At 36.3% G+C, this 19,280-nt stretch overlaps 1 protein-coding gene across 4 annotated transcripts in view; it reads left to right on the top strand.

Moving 5' to 3' along the window:
• AGPS (alkylglycerone phosphate synthase) overlaps positions 1-17,760 on the top strand; it is a 75,311-nt gene extending 57,551 nt beyond the window's left edge. For 3 of the 4 annotated variants that reach the window (XM_086898029.1, XM_086898026.1, XM_086898028.1), the window contains 7 exons: positions 545-657; positions 2,186-2,255; positions 3,190-3,251; positions 5,074-5,163; positions 5,557-5,656; positions 7,336-7,393; positions 14,463-17,760. In XM_086898029.1, coding sequence (XP_086754155.1) covers positions 545-657; positions 2,186-2,255; positions 3,190-3,251; positions 5,074-5,163; positions 5,557-5,656; positions 7,336-7,393; positions 14,463-14,584 — 615 coding nt within the window. In that variant the 3' untranslated portion in view covers positions 14,585-17,760. The remainder of the gene's footprint in view (positions 1-544; positions 658-2,185; positions 2,256-3,189; positions 3,252-5,073; positions 5,164-5,556; positions 5,657-7,335; positions 7,394-14,462) is intronic. The other variant, XM_086898027.1, reaches the window with a different exon arrangement.
• Positions 17,761-19,280: the final 1,520 nt, after the last annotated feature.

Genomic DNA, 19,280 nt, shown 5'->3' with positions numbered 1-19,280 from the left:
TGTAGAAAATTTCATTGTTTTACAAGAGTGGGCGTACTTCTGGAAGACAGTGACTAGTGTTGATTTTGCTGCTTTTTCCTGGACTATTGAAGTGGGAAGTAACATGTGTCTTGGGACCTGTTTTGTTAGGGAAGACTGTTTAGATATAGCCCAGTTTTTTCCTTCCCTCTACATTTGTGATGGTCATAGCTTTCTTCCTGCTTTTATAACTGATAGGAATAGTTGATTGAACATAATTGTCTCTATTGCTCAAAACATTTAAGACCTGTTTTTTTTTCCACAGCATAGGTAGGCAGCTGTTATGCCTATCCTGCTTTTCAACAGGAGGAAAGAGCAGAGAGATAATTTCTGTTATTTCAGTTGACCTCTCCTGTCAAGGAAAAGCTTAAGTGTTTTGGGAGTAGATTTTTGAAGGATTTTTTTCCCAATCATTCCTCTTAATTGCAGCAACACTTACAGACCAGGGCACATGCCATGTAAAAACCTGTTCCTTGTATTCCACCACATAGGCTGTGACTAATGGAAAGCTTGTTTCTCTTTGCAGTTTAAAGGATTTGATCCCAACATACTGTGTGTAGCTACTTTGCTCTTTGAGGGTGACAGAGAGAAGGTTCTTCAGCATGAGAAGCAAGTCTATGATATTGCCACCAAGTTTGGGTAAGCTTTTCAAAGGACATTTTCAATGTGAAGCTGGGAATGAACCGTCCAGGAAAAAAATGGCGTACTATATTTTTGTAGTGGTTACTGTATGGATATGTTCTCAATTTCCTAGTTTAAAGTGACAGCAGTCAATTAGCTACTGAATATTCCCTTTGATAGATATGGCTCATTGTACTAACTCATAGGTAACTTTACTGAAAAACTTCAGCTGTCTGTGTATTGCAGAAAAATATTCACTAAATATGGAATGAATGTTACTAAAGTGGAAACCACAGCCCTTTTAATTGCTTACAGGCATAGAAGCAGCTTGTTTTGCAATACTAGATTCTATATTTTGACTACGGAAAGGGAGGCAAAATCATAAGGGTGATATTAAATTTTTGCAGAATTCATGTGAGTGTATGAATACAAGCAACTTGTTTAGATAAGGAGTACAGTGGCTTTCTGTCCCACAAAGGGACAGAAAACACTCATTGAAGTGGCAGACTGAGTAATGATCAGGTAGTTTCTTCTGCCTTCATTAAGCGTGATTGATGAAAACCATCATTAAAACTGTGATTTGTCAAGAGTGTACTCTTATTGCTAATACTAGTCTCAGCTATTCAAATACACATGTAAGTGTTGTTTTATCCATTTCAATGCTGTAGTTTCTGAAATCTGTGCTTTTATTGTGCTTCTGTTACTTCAACCATGAATCCTTTTGTATTTTGGTATGTCAAGGTGATGGTGAATTGATAAGGGGGGAAACTTGTTGGTGTTAGATCCATTAGAAGATGGTGCTGTCTGTGCTGCTTTATTAAGGCTATTAATGAAGTCTTTAGTAGTTTAACCTGGTTTAAAATGCTAAACCATTTAATGGTTTTATAGTATAAAATACTTTAATTCTATGCTTCTTCGGGGTGTCTGATTTCACACCCACAGCCACTCCTCTCAGATTTATGGGACCTTGTAGGAAGACTGATTCCAGATGCATAGCATTTTCTTGTTCTTAGAAACCAATAGCTAAAAACAAATGCTTTCATAATAATCCTTGATAGATTAGTGAAAGCAGGGCTTCCTTTTTCTTTAGTGATATGGCTTTTGTGGCTTTTTTAATTCATTCAGATCTCTTATGCTTTGGGGATCTTAAGTGTTGAGGTCTCATGACCTGTGCACACAGAAGTACACAAATTCAGCATGCTTAGAAATGTAATTACCCATGTTTCTGTACATTAATATCCAATAATATGTGTCTACTTGTGTTTCTCCACTCTTTTGTGAGTTTTAAAGACATTTTTTTAAGATCACATCAAATATTTTGTTAAGTTCATCTCTGGGTTATGGAATGAAAAGATAAATGAATAAAGGTCTGGTCTGAAGTAACTTCTGATTTCTATTGAAGAGACCCTACTATTAACAACTATTTTAACACAGCTTAGGCAGCTAAACTTGCACGTATGTTTAATAATCAAAGTTACTTTATAAATATTTTTGTAAACTGGTGACTAATTTTGTGGAAAATTAATTAAATTCTTGTAAATTGCAGTGGCTTGGCAGCAGGAGAAGATAATGGACAGAGAGGATACATGCTGACATTTGTCATCGCTTACCTTCGGGTAGGTCAGCTTTTGTCTGTCTGCTGCAACTTCTGTTAATTAATGTTGCAAAACATAGAGATGTTTCTTTGAAGATGCTTTCTCTGAAATCTGAATGCAGGCTGCCTTGGATGTTATCTCAGACTTCTACCAGAGGTTGTATTTCTTCTATTTCTGAGCAGTGATTATTCATGGAATTTCATCTGCAAAACACCTTATAGACATTTATACTCTTGTTAAGAAAATAGTTTCTTATAAAGGATAGGGAGATTAGATTAAAGAATCTTCAGGGTGAATGAAATCAGAGGCTTGGAGTGTACTTGAAATACTCATGTGTTCACTTGTCTTTTTACTCTTCTTTGGCAATCTGTATATGACTGGTTTAAATCAGAATTCCAACATAACAACTTTTAGTTTAAGCTGCTGCAGCTGTTCTTATGAATTTTAGTCCTACTGTTTGAGATTTTTTTATTTTTCAGAACAATATGCACATCCTGAGTGTTTGATTTGTTAGGGACAAATCACTGAATCTCCCTTTATTTCAGCAGGCTGTGTGTAAGATGGGAAGATGTTTGTCTTTTTTCTATCTAAACAATGACTTCATTGCAAAAAAATATTTTTACTAGGTATTGTACTGATGAGCACAGTGACACTCTTGGCTTGCTACTATAATAATATAAATATTTGATTAGTGTAGATGTACTGACAGTCTGACAAGTTGTCTCAGTGTAGCCATGACATCAAAATGTTCGTCATCTTTGTCTTTTAAGAGCTTCCCTGTTTCCATAATAATAAACTTGCCTCACTGGGACATATGGGTGTTTGTGCTAAATCAGAATTTCTGTTTTTCTCCTGCAAACTAAAACGCTGTTCACCTGATAGCTGTGTAGCATACACTGGAATCCCAGATGCTGATGCTGAATGTTATTGATAATTTCCTTACTCTTTTTATTAGGACCTAGGCCTGGATTATTACGTAATAGGAGAGTCATTTGAGACATCTGTTCCTTGGGATAGGTAAACTCTAATTACTCTTCAGAATTTCTTAAAACTTGATTTCATTCAAATTATTCCTAACTCATGTTTGCTTATGCGGATGCTTATTTTGGGCCTTATGTGTATTGAATGCAGCCTGACATACCTCAAGTCTTGCAGCTGTTCTTACTAAAGTTGCTGATAATTTGCATACCAGAATTTTGTAAATGCAGTGTCTCAAGCATTCAGTAATATTTCATCTTAGGTTAGCTTACTGTAACAAATTTAGAACTTGAAATTGCCCTGTTTAGGTGGCAAGACATTGGTGACAATAATTGCAGTGGGGGAAGAGCAGCTACGTGCGTGGGATCATCAGTGTATTTCAAACAGATTAGTCTGTAGTGAAGATGAAAAAGAAGAAGCATATTTAAATAATTTTTTTCTTTTTCCAGTAATGTAGGGACATGAAAACCAAAAAGATAACTTTTGCCCAAGATTGGAATCTTTTACCTTAGGGTAAAAGATAACAACCTTATCTATGTTGTTTTAGGGTATGTTAGCTATGGTTGAGAAACATTTGACCACAATAGAGTTTAATATACAAAACCATTTTGGATGCTCCTGTCCATTTGGTAAGCCTGAAGTCTTTTAAATAGGCTCTAAAGTGATTTAAATCAAAGCTTTACAGTACTCAATGCAAAGTCTGATGACTTAAGCTGGCAACCTTATACCCTTGCTATTGAATAGTGGCAATTGTAAATTCCAACCCGTGTGAAAATTGGCAAATTATGTCAAACGTAGAAGAAATTTGAGGACAATTTTAAAGTGAAAGTGCTCTTCCTTTTCCTTTAGCTTTATAGATTTTGAAGCATGCTAACTTCTTAGCCACCAATTTGTTTTGCCTCTCCATCGTTTCAGAAGACAGTAAATTTTTACTTAAAAATTTAAAGTATTTAAAATTGTTCTCACCAAAGCAAATGCTTTGAAAACCTTTTTCTTTTACTCCTAAGTACCATGTAACTTTCCATAAACTAATTAACTTGTTCTTGACAGGTAGCAGATACTTGAATAAAGTTTTCAGCTGACTTTCTTACTCACTAAATGGTTCAATTCTCTTGTGTTCTGTGAATCTAAAGATTCACAAATTGTAGTTTTAAATCTGTGTAAAACATCTTAATCTGAATTATAGCACTGCAGACCTTTGTGGGAGAATGTGTAACTGAAGAAATGGTCATTTGAAAAACAGTGATTTCTTTTGGTTGCCCTTGTACTTTGTTTGTATTTGGGCGAATGGCAAAGAAGAACCTAAAGGTTCAGACTAAAAAAGGCAGAACAAGTATGGCTTTCTGACAAAGTCTAATAGTTCATTGCCATGTTAGAATTACAGTGTTTCAAGTTGGTAGAGTATTGCCCAGCTGAAAGATCTCCAGTTTTGGCCTTGCAGCAACACAAAGGTATGGTGTTTGTAGATTTTGCCAGACCTATGAGTTCTCAAGATTTCTTCTGTACTTGTTAACTACTTTGCCAAAACGGAGACTGTTTTGCTAAGAAAGTAAAGACATGCAGAAGTAGGTAACCTCCTTTTTTTTTTTTTGAACACTTCTGACACTTCTGACTTCCTTTTGAAGAAGAACTTTCAGGTTCTCTCAGAGTAAACTTGCTATTCAGAAGTGCAGAAAAAGCAGTGGAGTTGTGATGCAGACTGTTCTTAGAACAAAGTCTAAATTAGTTAACACTGATTTTGAAGGTACTCTTGCATTGCATTAGATTATGCTTTTTAGAAAGGTTGATGAAGTTAATTTTTTTAGGAGTTGTATAAAATCTCTTACTAAAATTTTATATTTTAATGTGTTTCCTGTTACAGGGTTTTGGACCTTTGTAGAAATGTAAAGGAAAGGATAGTACGAGAGTGCAAAGAAAAGGGTGTTCAGTTTGCTCCTCTTTCCACCTGTAGGTAAGCCATGCAGTAATCTAAATAATTTTTCTTGAATCCTTATTTAGTAAGAGATCTAGCGATGTTATTACAAAGTTATTATTGACTTTCCCCTTGAACCTGCAAATGGATTTCATGGAAGAGTGGGGAATTCAAGAGATTAGTAGCACTTGCTTATACTTTAGACTCTTGCTTATGTTGACAAGAGTCAAGTGTGATGACTTAAGAGTTTCAACTTTCAAAGTCATAGCATTGAGTTGCTCATGGATTAAGAGCAAAAAGGATAATAACATTTCTTAAAAAGATGTTGTCTCTTTGAATAAGGTAGGAAATAATCTTATGAATTTTATAATGTCACATAGTGGTTGGCTTAATGTCATAAAGCTCTGTTTGTAATGCAGTTCTCTTCAACAGGGTGACACAGACTTATGATGCAGGTGCATGCGTCTACTTCTACTTTGCCTTTAACTACAGAGGAATTAGTGATCCTATTCATGTCTATGAACAAATTGAGGTAATGTATGAAGGAACAATGGTTAAAGGGGGAAAAACTGATAACCTGTATTTTGTTCTGAACCTATTGGCCAAACTTACAGGATTTTGCAAGAAAAATCTCGAAAGTCTGTTTGTGAAGCTTTGATCATTATCAGTAATAAGAGGTACATGTTAAGTGTTCATCAAGTAAACACTACCAGGTGATTGTTTTAGATACCAGTAAATCAATAGTTCTGACTGAAGTATAGAAAAGCTTGACCTGGAGTTTCTTGGATGGCAGAAACTTCAAACCTTAAACTCCAAATCTATGGGAAACTAGTCTTCCTTAGTCCCGTTATTTACAAAGCTACTTTTTCTGCTTGATACTCAGTCTGTAAATGCATGGTAAAACTGCCAAGATCATACCTAATTAATAGTGCTGCATATAGAGAATAAGGAATCATATGTCTCGTGCCATTTCTGTTAGGCCCAGATAAGCACTGCTCTAAGTCCAGTCTATTAGACCAGTTGTAAGCTGCTTCAGCATTGGCCAAGGAGCTCTGCAATGCTTCTGCTGTAAAGCTTCAGCTGCTGAAACGCTGTACTTACCTAATTAGGGGAAACTAATGTTCTTGTTACCTTCGAGATGTAATTCTTAGAAGGACTATGGCCAAACTGCTTTTTTTCCTACCTTCTGGTTCCTAGCTCAAACTTCAGCACCAGAAAACTGCTAATAGGACTGTAGAGAAATAGTATTTATAACTGGGATATCATTCTTCTCATGCTTATTCTTTAGAAATTTCTCTTGAATTTGGCAAGTCGATGCAAAGTTTTATCAACAAGTTCAGAGGCTTACATGCTATTGCATATAGGGCACTGAAGAATGTAATACTTGAGTGTTCATTTAATGAAACTTATACCTAGATATTACTTTTATTGGAATTAGTTTGTGTGATGACCTGGATGCACATCTTCCATCATAGTGACTAAATTTAACCTAACAAAGTGAGTTTGCTGAGTGTATGTACTCTAAGGCAGACTGAAAAAAATCTCTTAGTGGTATAGCTACAGTTATATATGTTATTCCTTAAAAAGTGCACTCTTTTGAAAAAATAAAAAAGTAGTCCTTTTGCTTACAAAAACTTTCATTATTACACCTTATAAGCTCTCCTAATTATTCAGAAGTGAATGGCAAAGAATATTCTACAACTTGAATATTGTTAACATAAAATCTAAATTTTGTTTTCTGCCACAAACTGCACCCATGAAAGGGTTGTCTGTTGTAAAGTACCTCACTGCCTCAACCAGATCTTGAAGATCTGGGTTGAACTCTGATGTGAATAAGGATCTTGAATCACTCTGAGGAGACTGTTTTCAGACTTCTTTATTGAGACTTAATTATCTTCCAAATGAGCATCCCAGCCACTGGACTATTTTAAGTTTTGGCAAGGGGAAAGTGATCCAGAATATTTTATTCTTGAGTAATACGTTTGTTACAAGAGATGTCATTTAGAATGTCTTGGCTTTGATAATGTTTGTTTAGAAGACTCTTACTTACCTTTATCTGCTTGAACTATAATGTTTACCTATATAAAGTACTCTAACTACTTCAGAAACTTTTTATGCACCTGTGTGTATGAGTGGAATAGCAAGCATTTCATGAAATCCAAAAATTGTATGCAATTGCTGTTGAATAAATACTGTATCTTTCAAATTTAGAGGGCTGCTAGAGAAGAAATACTTGCCAATGGAGGAAGTCTTTCACATCACCATGGAGGTAATGTTCTCAGTCTAATATTAGTCTCTTTGAAACCACTGAATATTTGCAAGTACAAAATAGTTTGTAGTAGAATTCTGAAAAAGATTTCATGACATTAACTGAAGTTGCTGGTGGAAGTTCAAGGGAGAAGATCTCCTGGCATTTTATCTAGAAACTTCTCACTCTATTTCCAGTTTGATCTGTTTGTCTTAAACAACTTTTACTGATCCTTGTGTAGATATATATTTAGTTACACAGAATTCAAATGGGAGTTTCACAGTTTTGTGTCCCTTGTGGCTTTGTGAATGCTGTTAGCCCAAATTCCAGAGCACTGAGGCGAAGTGTCTGAATAAAAGAGCCAGTAACTTTAAACTGGACTGTGTTGCAATCTACCATTTGTTGCATAATTGATTTATGTAAGTATTAACTTTACTGGCCTGTTGTTTGACAAGTTCTAGTTATCTAGTTTCTCTCTTAGAGTTTGGGGATTACTTTTCCTGTGTTACTAGCATCTTCACAAGGTACTTTGTGCTTTAATATTAAGAACCAGTGTCACGTATAAGCAGTACTTCCTGTTCCTGATGCTTTACCTGTGCTTTTCCCACATACATGGATAGTCTAATTTGATTGCATGTGTCCTATATAATGCTATAACCTTGGATGTCAGGAAGACTGGTTGTGAAGTCAGTGTGATTTGTGCAGCTACCTTCTTGAAACTGATTATCTTAATGCATTTCATCTCTCTGCTCTTGGGGCATTGCCTCACAGATGTAAGAGCAAAGAAGAAGGGTAATGGTTTAAAACTGGAGCAAAAATGTGTAATTCTAAAAGCTTTGTGTGGGGAAAAAAATTAAAGGGCAGAAGCTGTGCTTTAAAACATGTCAGTGACTTCTCAGACTTGAAGATTTTAGCTAGGGCTGTTTTCAGGCATCTTGCTTTGTAATAGAAACTGAAATGGACTCTGCTTTGGCAGTATCAGGATATTGAAGGACGTGTTGGTAATAATATGTGTGAAAAGGTTTCAGTATTTTTTGTTTGATATGCTCTTATGGTTGTCTGATTAAATCTTTAATATGGTGGTATAGTGGACCTGTCGATGTGGAATTACCCCCTTGATGTACTCCCATGCTTTCCCTGCTGTGGCAGCTCTATTTCACTGTAACTAGCATTTCATCCAAGTCACATGCAACTGGAGCTTGTCATTTGCCTTCGCCGTATAAAACCTTGCTTACCACATGTGTTGAACCAGAAAAAAAAATTATATAGCATTTTCAAACCCTTGCACACTTGAACCTTGTGACTCTACAGCTATGAAAACTGGGTTCCTGTTGGACTATGTATGCTCCTGTTGTATGCATGACTGCCTCTGATACTGATACATATTTTCCACTTTGAGTGGTTTTGTGTGGCAGTTCATTGTGTTCAATATTCAAGATTATCTTTTTCCAGTGCTTAGTAGATGTGGTGCTGAAAATTAGCCTAATATTGTCAGTTTTATTTACTGACCTTCAAGCCTTGTCACTCGTAGCACTGACTGGTCTATTGTGTGTGGTAAAAGAAAATACTGGTGCAATTTCCTTTGGTGTTTGTCTTGTAATTGTGATTAATAACAGTTGTTTTCACTATCTGGAAACAGACAGGCTGATTTGTCTGCTTACAATCACACTGTGATAAATGGAGCTATTTTAACTCTGGGTTTGTGTATCAAAGAAAACAGATGTAGTCTGGGACTTGAGGCTATAGGAAATACAAAGCCTGCTTAAGTCAATCTTCATATACTCCTTGAGTGAAGAAATGGTCACATATGACAGTTTGAGTTGTGTGAATGTATAAATTACTTTACATCTGGGGAAGCACCAGTTACAGATAGGTACACAGTGAGAACTGAAATCATGGTACTTTTAGTTTTATGAAGAGTAGCTTCAGAAGGACTTTACTGTGGATATGGTGTGGGGATTTACTTACCCCTACCCCCCATTATAGTTGTGGACTGTGTCCTATGCTCAGAAAGACACTGCACATCTTCAAGCATAGCTTTGATCCTTCTGCTTTTCTGGGCACTGGGTATCTTTAGATTTGAGAGTCATAGATAGTGTTTAGAAACTTAGCATTAAAAAAGCAGCATTAGGAATGACAATTTCTTATAGATACAAGTTTAAGTTCAGATAAATAATTATTGTAATAAATTATGGCAAGCCTTAAAAACACCCATATGATGTGTCACACTTGAATTTCTGTTATCAAACATGCCTTTTTTTGTACGCATGAAATAGCATGTGCTGAAGAAGTATCAGTATGTATGCCTGGTGCATAAATATAACTATAACCCCTTTGATTAGAAAACTCTTTCATATTACCAAACTAAGGACCTATGTAAAACTAAAGAACAGTGTAAAAAGTAATGATATATTGCTAACCTTTGATGGACTGTTTTAACTACAACTGGTTGCTTAAGGAAACAATTATCAGATTGTGGGGTTGAGGAAGATAGCCCCATTTAGCCACTTAACGTAATAGAACTAATTTCCTTCTACTTTCTAGACAACTAATTAGAACTGATTAGAGTAAAGGTTAACCAGGTATCACGAGCTGCATGGGTTTAGCTATAGTATCAATGGCAGTTTAAGTAGGAAAACAAAAGATAAGAAAAAAATCCCACAACACTAAAAACCAAAGCAAAACCCCCAAAACAAGACCAAAAAAAAAATAAAAATAAACCTTACACCTTGTTTGCATTCAATTACATGTTTGACACTGCAGTTTTTTGGCATTAAGAGGCTGTGGTTTAGTGCTGTACACTACAGTAATGAACTCAGACAAACTACAAAATTCTGAAATTATAAAGTTCTTTTGTGAGGAGGAGTTGAACACATTCTTTTCTCTTCTACCCAGGGGGAAAAAAAAATCTTCTACCCTTAAGCATACTAGAGTTTGCTCTGCTCATTAAATGATTTGAAACTGATACATTTGTTAGACGTGGAGTAACCTCATGTGAAATAATACAGTAACACAGTTGTATTTTCCTCCTTGGTCTGTTGAAAGTTGTAATAGAATAGTCATCTTCAGTGCTTTTTTTTTAAAAAAAAAAAAAGAAAAGGAAAGGATCTTCTGATTTATCAATACCAAACTTAAAAGTATTTCAGCTCTTAAGATACCAAGTGGAAATATGCAAGGTGTTATGGTGGTGGTGTTAATTATGCAGTAGACTTGGTATACACTGGTCCAATATACTCCAGTGCCGTCATGTTTTACACTACTGCACTGACCTTTCTCAGTTTTGCAGAGTTCTCCCTGGAAGTGAACTAGCATTTTAAGAAGTTTATAAGGACAGAGAAAGTTGCTTTCTGGAGGGATAGCTAGCTTCAGGAAGAGCAACAGCTGGATGAGCCTCATCCTTCTTAGGACCTGTCACTGCTGCCCCTTCTGCAAAGCTGTTGTTATGCAGTAAGCGACTCTTCAAGTTGAAAGGGCTGGAGTGAAGGAGGTCCAGAGCCATGTGCAGTGCCACCAGAACCTATTTCCACTGGGATCACACAGTGCTATAAATCTGTTCTGCATGGGTGTGGAGTAATTCCTGGAATCAATCAGCGACATGAAAACTTTCCTTACAAAACCGTTCATGTGTGCCCTGATACTTCATATTCCAAAAGGGAGAAAACCAACTGCTGCCTGCTGTTTGCTCACTCCATTTTTAGGCACCAGACTTTTTGTAGCCTTCCAGGTTCATTTTCGAAGATGAGCAAGTGAGAAAGGGCAGTAGAAAGATGAACAACTTTTCCAATGGAACCAGCATGGAGCAGCATGTATCAGACCTGGGACAAAGTTACTTAGCCGGAAATATAAATATAAAATACTTAGTTACGTATTTCTCTTTTGTATGTGGACTAGAATGATAGATAAAAACCTAAAAATAAAGTTGGTGTTGGACTGTCTTGGGAGTTGCTAGTGACCAAGCTCCTTGGCTTTCTGATCTGAGGTACCTTGTGAGAAGTAGGCTCCCTGCCACGCTGTGGGGTTTGTACTCAGTGTAATAGGCTGGGGTTTGGATTGCAGGTTTTTGGCTTCCTAGCAGTGAATGTTTTACGGCACTGTTAGACTGCTCAGCACACCTCAGGAACAGGCCACTTACCACCTGTAAAACTTGAGAACTGATTCTCTCATACCTCATCTTGAATATGTAAGATTATCACAGAATGGGGAAGGTTGCAAGGAGCCACAATGGGTCATTTCATCCAATTTCCCTGCTCAAACAAGGCCATCCTAGAGCACCATTGCACAGGTATAATGCATCCAGAAGGTTCTTGAATACCTTCAGTGAGAGATACTCGACTCCCTCTCTAGGCAATCTGTTTCAGTGCTTGGGCACCTGCATAGTAAAGATATCACTGCTCATGCTTAGATGGAATTTCCTGTGCCCATTACCTCTTTTGCTTGGCACCACCAAGCAGAGCCTGGCTCCATCCTCTTGACACCATCCCTTCAGATGCAAGATAAAGTGTCTTCAGAGGAAGAAGATGCAAGAGGGGAGGGCTGTGTTTGTTTCCAGCTGGGGCACAAGAATTGTGCATGTGGTGGTGTGTATACATGAGTGGACAAGTAGTAACCTGCTGTGCTAAGCTACTACAAATATATTGTTAATAATGTTTTGATGTAGCATATAGAATCAGGTGACTTTGATCTCATTTTTTAATTGTGAAAAGTATACTATGCTGAAAGCCTGTAAGTAGTAGATGCTTGTATCAATTCTGGTTTTGTGCACTGTCTCCTGTCAGTTCTAGGTAAGTGCCATCATGTAGGGCTAAAACTGAAAAGCCTACTTTCTCTAGGCTAGAATTAGGAAATTGTTTTTCTGTAGTCTGGGATAAAATCAGGCTTAACTGAGATCTTATTGTTAGGGAAGTTAAGGCTTCCTTGAGCACAGAGCTGTTCTTTAGCTACGCTTAGAGGTAAGCAACTTGGTCACTTGGAATTATTTTTATGTTCACACTAACATCTTTTACTATTATGGCATTTTCTTCCTGTTTTTCTCTTCTCATCCTTGAAGCCATTTAGGTTGCCCTACGGAAAAGAAGGACCAGAAAATGTATAGCACACCACTAACCTGAAGTGAAACAATTTATAAATGACCTTTCTAAGTACTGCTCTCATTTTCATAGAGCCTTTCCTTCATTTAGTCTGTTTTCCATTTTATCTGATGGACCAGCTTAGAATTAGGAGAGATTGCTTCAAAACTTTTTAACTTTTAGCTTTTCTTTCTTAATGTGAAAATTTGAGTAGCTGAAAACTCCATGTATATTTTATTGACACAAATATTAGGAGCAGGGAATCAACTTTGCTGTTATCAAGGGGTTAAAATCTTTTTGTTGAGCATGTTTGTGAAGGACTGCTGGTAACTGTGGTACAGCTTTTTTTCTTTCCAGTTCACTAATCAGATGTATGTTAGATTTATTATTGCAAAAGTATAAACCATAGAAAATTTGACAAGATAGATGTGTAAATTATCACTTTGACAGAACTAATGATGCACTCCAAGCACCTTCTGTTTTCCAGCACTTGGTGAGCGACTTCATTAAATATGCAACGACTGTTTGGTGCTGCTCAGACAGTAGTTCAGTTCCTTGTGGAATTGCATTATTACTGGAGGTGTAAAAGAGGCAGGCATGCTAGCTGTTGGGCATCCTGCTGTGATTCTAATGTGCTCCATCTTGTTGGAGCAGTTGTTTGCAGTCTTTTCAGGACAATTACATCCATAACCACAGAACACATTCACTGAAACTATATTACAGATAACAGTTGAGAATAGTAATGACTAAAAATTGTGTAAGAGCCAGCGTGAGTGACTTGAGGGGGTGGTCAAGCCACATCCACAATTCAGGTCTTTTGTAGTAGTATTAAAGTTTTAACAGATAAAATTCAACCACGTCAGTGTGCTCAGACAGTCCCATTGTAGTGACAGTATATTCACAGATGGGGATTCTCTCTTGAGCTGGTGCTGCAAAATACAGCCAGGGTTCCTACCACATGACAAATTCTTTTGTCCTTCAGTTGTGATCTTTGATCTTGACACACATGCTGCTAATAGTCATTTTCTAGCAAACTGCAAATTTCATTCTGTCTCACATTATTTGCTTTTTCTGTTGGCATCGTGACTGGCTCGTATTCCTTAAGGTATAAACAAATATACTCTGTTCTCCAGAGGTGTCCCTGTAATTTATTATTCTGATGACAGTTTGATGGTTACCCTGAAACAGGGCACAAAAGATGGCTTGAATTTAGCTTCAGATACTCCTAAAGCTTCTGTCTCTCAAACCTTTACTATGTCTTATCATACTGACAAATGGATTGTGTTTCAGGCTGACAAGTTAAATGCTAGAGTGTCTTTAATGAAAAAAATGTCCTCAGTTTTGAATGATTTGTTAATCAGAGTTGATGATTTGGTTAATTAGCATGTGAACACTTGGCCATTTAACAGGACTATTGTAAGAATTTAGGAAATGAGTTCTTAAAAGATTGTTTCAGTTTTGATTGTATTTGGTGTATGTTGTGAATACCATTTTTACATGGGAAACAAAGCTCTTCTGTAATGGTACTGAGCAATTACCAGCCAGCTGAGAAGTTTTTAAATAACATATTAAGCCTTCTTCATAGAAACATTTTTTTGCTATTTAAACCAATACTGATTTAAGCTTGATTATTGAGTTATGTTTTCACTTTAAAGTAATCAAGAAATGTGGGGTTCTGCTTTTTAGTAATCTCTGCAGTTTCCAACTTAAAATTAGTTTGTGGCTTTTTAAAACTTACTTCTGTTTCCTTGTCTTAATAGAACATGTGATTTCAGCCTAAGCTTCATCTAAATTTCATAGTTTCTAAAGAAAGTAGACAGTGTGGAACACAGTCTTCCTCTGGGAGTATGCTGAGCTTAATGAGCTTGATAGTCTGGTGGGCTCAATAAATCAAATAAAGCAAAACATTTCTCATTTTTGAATAAAAGCATTTATCACACAATGTTTATTCATTCATGGTCACAAGATTGATTGGCTCCTAGAATCCTGCCATATATTGAAACACTTTGTTTTTGTTTTTCCAGTAGGCAAATTGCGGAAGCGCTGGATGAAGGAGAGCATCTCTGATGTTGGCTTGGGAATGCTGAGATCTGTTAAAGAATATGTGGACCCCAATAACATCTTTGGAAACAAAAATCTTTTATAAAGCCCTGCACAAATGATGTACTAAAAATTAAAAATTACTGTTGAAATTCCTCCAATTTAATTGTATTGATATCCCAGTAATCAAATATAACATAGACTAAACTTTAAAAACTAGTAACTTACATTGATTTTTGCTATTCCCTTCCCCCTTCCCCCAATAAAGTGTAAACATCACTGTTAATGTTTATGGACTTTTACTTAACCCTATTCCAACCTACTGGGCAGAAAGTACCAACCAGGAAATGCAAATTTGGGTTTCCAAGCTGGGCTAGGTAGCACAGCTGACAGTATTTTCAGTGCTGGATACTGCCAGATGTTTCTTACTTAAAGCATCCCCTGCAAGGAGGACAATGACTGACAGCCGTGTTTTCTACAGAAGCAGCTGCACAGCCCAGCCTCCTGCTAAAGGAAAGCTGCTAAGAGACAGATGAGAGAACACCAAGGAGTACCTCCCTGTACTGGATTAAGTATGTAACAGACTTGTAACCAGCAAATACTTTTAAGAGTACAAATGTAGGCTTTCAGCAAAAGAGACAGTGTAAGTCAAACTACTAAAAATTCAGTAGTCTCTCACTGTAGTACTACTGGAAAATCTTACACAATTGAGTTGTATTTGCATTGCTGGGATAATCTTAAATTAATTATAGGTCAGTCACTAAGTTTTGTACAACGGACATTTCTCACTGTAAGTTGAAAACAGGTTTGTAACAAAATTTTGTGTTCATCTGTACTTCAGTCCTAGTGCGTATGGGTTTTGTTCCTGTTGTGTTTGTTTTGCACAGATGCAAAATATCTTTTTCAGTTATTCAAATGAAACTGCCCAGCACTGTCTTTTGAAACAGTCACAACAGTTTAATAAAACACTTAAATGGACAACCTACTGTCATCCTGGAAGTGAGATTTCCCATTTAAGTTTTGTACAGTTTCCTATGGCCTTTATGAATCATTTATTTACTTCACAGGTATCCACGATTTTAATTGTCCATTGAACTTTATGAAAATGAAATATTTTCTTGATCAGTATCATGTGAGAGTAAGCATTTTTACATTGAAACTTATCAGTAAAATAAACAATATTTGTCAATACTCATGATCCATTTTTAAGGTGGGTTCTTTCTTAAAGCAAATTATCCAACTTTTTGATAATTAATGTATATGCATAAGAGAAAAAAATACAGATTATCCTTTGAGGACACTATCTCTAGTCAACTGCTTTACAGCTCTGTAGTGTCAGTTTGGACACCTTTTGTATTGGTAGTGCCCTTAATGAGGAGAAAATTATAAAACTGCATTTTTGTTTTTAAACTATTTTAGAATACTGTCTAATTAGCTTTCAATTTTGGTAATATACCAAAAAAAGTATAAAATGCTTGAAAAAAATACTGCATATCAGACAACTCTGAACTTGTTCTAAGATATTAATTTCAATGCTACAGTTCAAATGTTTGAAAAACATGGACACTCAAACCATGACTTTAAATTGAATGCTGTCAAGGTAATTTAAGAAAACTTTGATTTGCAGATCTTAAGGATGTTCATGTGATATTTTTAATGCAGCTGGATTTATTTTGAATGGTTTTTATTTCACAACATTTCAGTATAAAAATCTGTTCTTTTTTCTTGTTCCCAGAGTTTGTATTTCAGCAGTAACCAAAACAGCAGGTGTAGTCTGTTGTAGGAAACTGAGCCTTCACACTGTGGTTAAGTGTTCCTTAAGTACACAAAGGTGTCTCGGTGGGTGAATCTGCACAGGGCGGTGCAGGGACTTCCTCAGCTGCGCGCTGGCAACGCCGTGGCCACAGCTGGCCTCTTGCTGATGGCTTGTGTCACACCCCAGTGGAGACCTTTCTAGGAGCTGGTAAATATGAAGGGTGTTTATGTGCCTCAATGAAAGTTTGTGTAGCTATGAAGAATTAATTTTAAAAAGGAAAGCATGTGAAGCTTTTTTGCAGAATGACAGCACAAAGAGTAGAACAAGTAGCCATAGCTTAGTAATACTGATCTCTTAAGATTTTAACTAAAGTACAGCACAGCTCTACAACATCCTCCCCATTTATTAATTTTCTGACTATGGTTTCCTCATCCTTTTTTGTACTGAAAGTACGCAGGTAAAAACTCCTTATACTCTTTAACCTTTAAATAGTCACTGACTTCTGAAGTGATTTAAAATGCAGTAAAGATTTTTACTGTATGTCAGTTGTCCTGTGGGAAGGTGAAATAACAGGCTACAAGGGTCCCAAAGCACTGTCACTGGATAGCTCTGAGGAAGAGATTAACTGCAAATGTAATGAATATTGCTGTCTTCCTAAATACTGTCCTATGAACTGGTCAGAGCTTAGTTGAAACTGCAGTTGAAACATGTATTACTGTCTTTAATTTCTCATTGGTAATGAAAATAGACAAAAATGTTAAGTTCAGAAGACCCAGATAGAGATCATTCACCATTTAGACAAAATCTTGCTTTCTCTAATACTATAGTCTTCCACCACTCTTCCTTCTGTACACCCTACTTCCTTTCAACAGACTTCACTTCCGGTAGCTGCAGCCTGTTCAGACATGCAGTTTGATCCATGCATATTAGAAGTGCTGATGCAAAACACAACTTTTGCATTTCCTTGACTATTTTGGCCATATAAGTTACAAGCAGTTTTAATTAAGCTTGTAATAACTTCTAATTACACAGCTTCTGCTCCCTTTGAAGGAGGAAAGGTGCAGAGAGTGACTGTGGCTTGACTGTAAAATATGTTTACATTAGAGAGACCTTTATAAAAGTTTGGAGGGAAAAGAAGCAAATCTCTTAAAAGCTGATCCAGGATCTAAATCTTGCAGTCAAAGAAAAACGTGTCTTGATTTGACTTACAATATAGTGGTTAAGTTAGAGATGTCATCTTTGCCTTATAGCTGTGAACGGAGGCCAGGCCAAATAGTTCTTCCGTAGCGATGTTAATTAACTGAAACCAATTTCAAAGGCAGGGATACATTAGCACTGAAATCCAGAAAACACAAATTGCTTCTCAGTTTTGGAAATGTATATTTATCAAGGTTGTAATTTAATTTTCTGCAAATAAAGCCAAACAGTGTTTGTCATTTTAGTGTGAGATTAACTGTAAAGCTTCAGTTGTAATGTTAAGAGATTACAGAACCTTATATTATTAATAAAAAGAAAATCAGCCTAAACCAGTATGTGTTTTTTGTGATGAAACTAAACAAATATATTCTACTAACTTGTCATATTGCTTTATTTTAATTTGGTGATGAACTCTTACATAAGGAAAACTATTAGGAAAGCTTTGGCACTTGCTGGGAGATAAGAGACTGAATTTATAAATGTATGCTAATAGGAGCTCTGCTTTTGTGTCCCATGTAAAGCACAACAGGAAAGAGACAATTTCAGAGAAGGAAGGGCACAACACCAATCAGGCTATTTGGTTCAGAATTTCATCTTTGGTGAGGGCAGGATGGGGGCCATATTCAGCTGCTTATTTGAAAGTTCTTTCAATATAATACAGATGCAAACCTTGTCTTCCTTGGCTTCCCCATATTTCAAAGCCCTGTTGTATTAAGCTGTTGCAATAGGTATATCATTTCCTGCTGCTGTGCTCATCTCTCATGTAAAACCTCCTTGTTACAGGTCCTGGAATCTGTTAAAGTTCTGTGTGCAGCAATGCATCACATGTGAGCAAAAGCAATATTTCTCAGTTATCTGCACCATTGCTATAAAGACTTTATGCCTTTAAACGAAACTGGCTGAAATCACATGTTGCTTTAAAGAAATGTTGCATTGTCTTGTGTTAGCACCATTATTCAATCTTAACACATTGCACAAAACCTGCAAAAGTCAGCATGCAGGGCACAGAAGAACGAATACATGTTCACCATGTAGAACTATGACAATTGCTCAATATGATCCAATTTTTTTGGTGTGCTTGCTTACAGGAAGGAGACTGCCTCATCATCAAGCATTTGATTTCTGTTTTCCTTCTATTAACAGCATTAAAATTCAGTATTTTTACTTGGATCCAGTCAGTCTCAATCTGAAGGAGATTTTAGATGATGATATACTTGTCTCAGGATGACAGCCAGACCCCATCAGTGCTCTCTTTGTTTGAAATACATAAATTTTATAAAAAGTTGGATCTGAACCCGCAGCTGTGTAAATACTACAGGCTCACTGTTTATGGTTTTATAGTCCCAACACTGACTTTGAATTCCACATTACCTTTAACATAAATTGATGTCTTTCCTCAGGCTCTCCATAGAGACCAGAATTGGCAGGTGGCTGCTTTTTTCAGTGTCAGCTTTAAGATCTGCTTTGCTGAAAGGGCAGAGGTGGTCAAAAATACTGTTCAAAGATGTTTGCTGTTATGTCTCTGAAAAATACTAGTGCTGTTAGTTTGGAATTAAAGATTCCATTTCAAAAACAGGGTTACAATATTTTAAATTGTACTGTTATTTGTGCTATTTAAGAATACAAATTGCAATAATATGTACCTTTACTGAAATGCTGTGAAATGTTTCATTTATGAATTTGTTTTTGCACTTTGGAAAAACCATTGATCCCATTGATCTTTTTATGGGAAAGTTTATGAATTTTTCATTTTGATTCAGAATAAATCTAAATTTCAATTGACTGTTCATAATTTCCAGTATAACAATATCTCAGTAGCACTCTGCCTGTTCCCACCATCATGGTAGTA

Source organism: Cyanistes caeruleus, chromosome 7 (assembly GCF_971803275.1).
Source record: "Cyanistes caeruleus chromosome 7, bCyaCae1.hap1.1, whole genome shotgun sequence".
Classification (NCBI taxonomy): domain Eukaryota; kingdom Metazoa; phylum Chordata; class Aves; order Passeriformes; family Paridae; genus Cyanistes; species Cyanistes caeruleus.
This window is presented reverse-complemented; position numbering and strand designations above follow the sequence as displayed.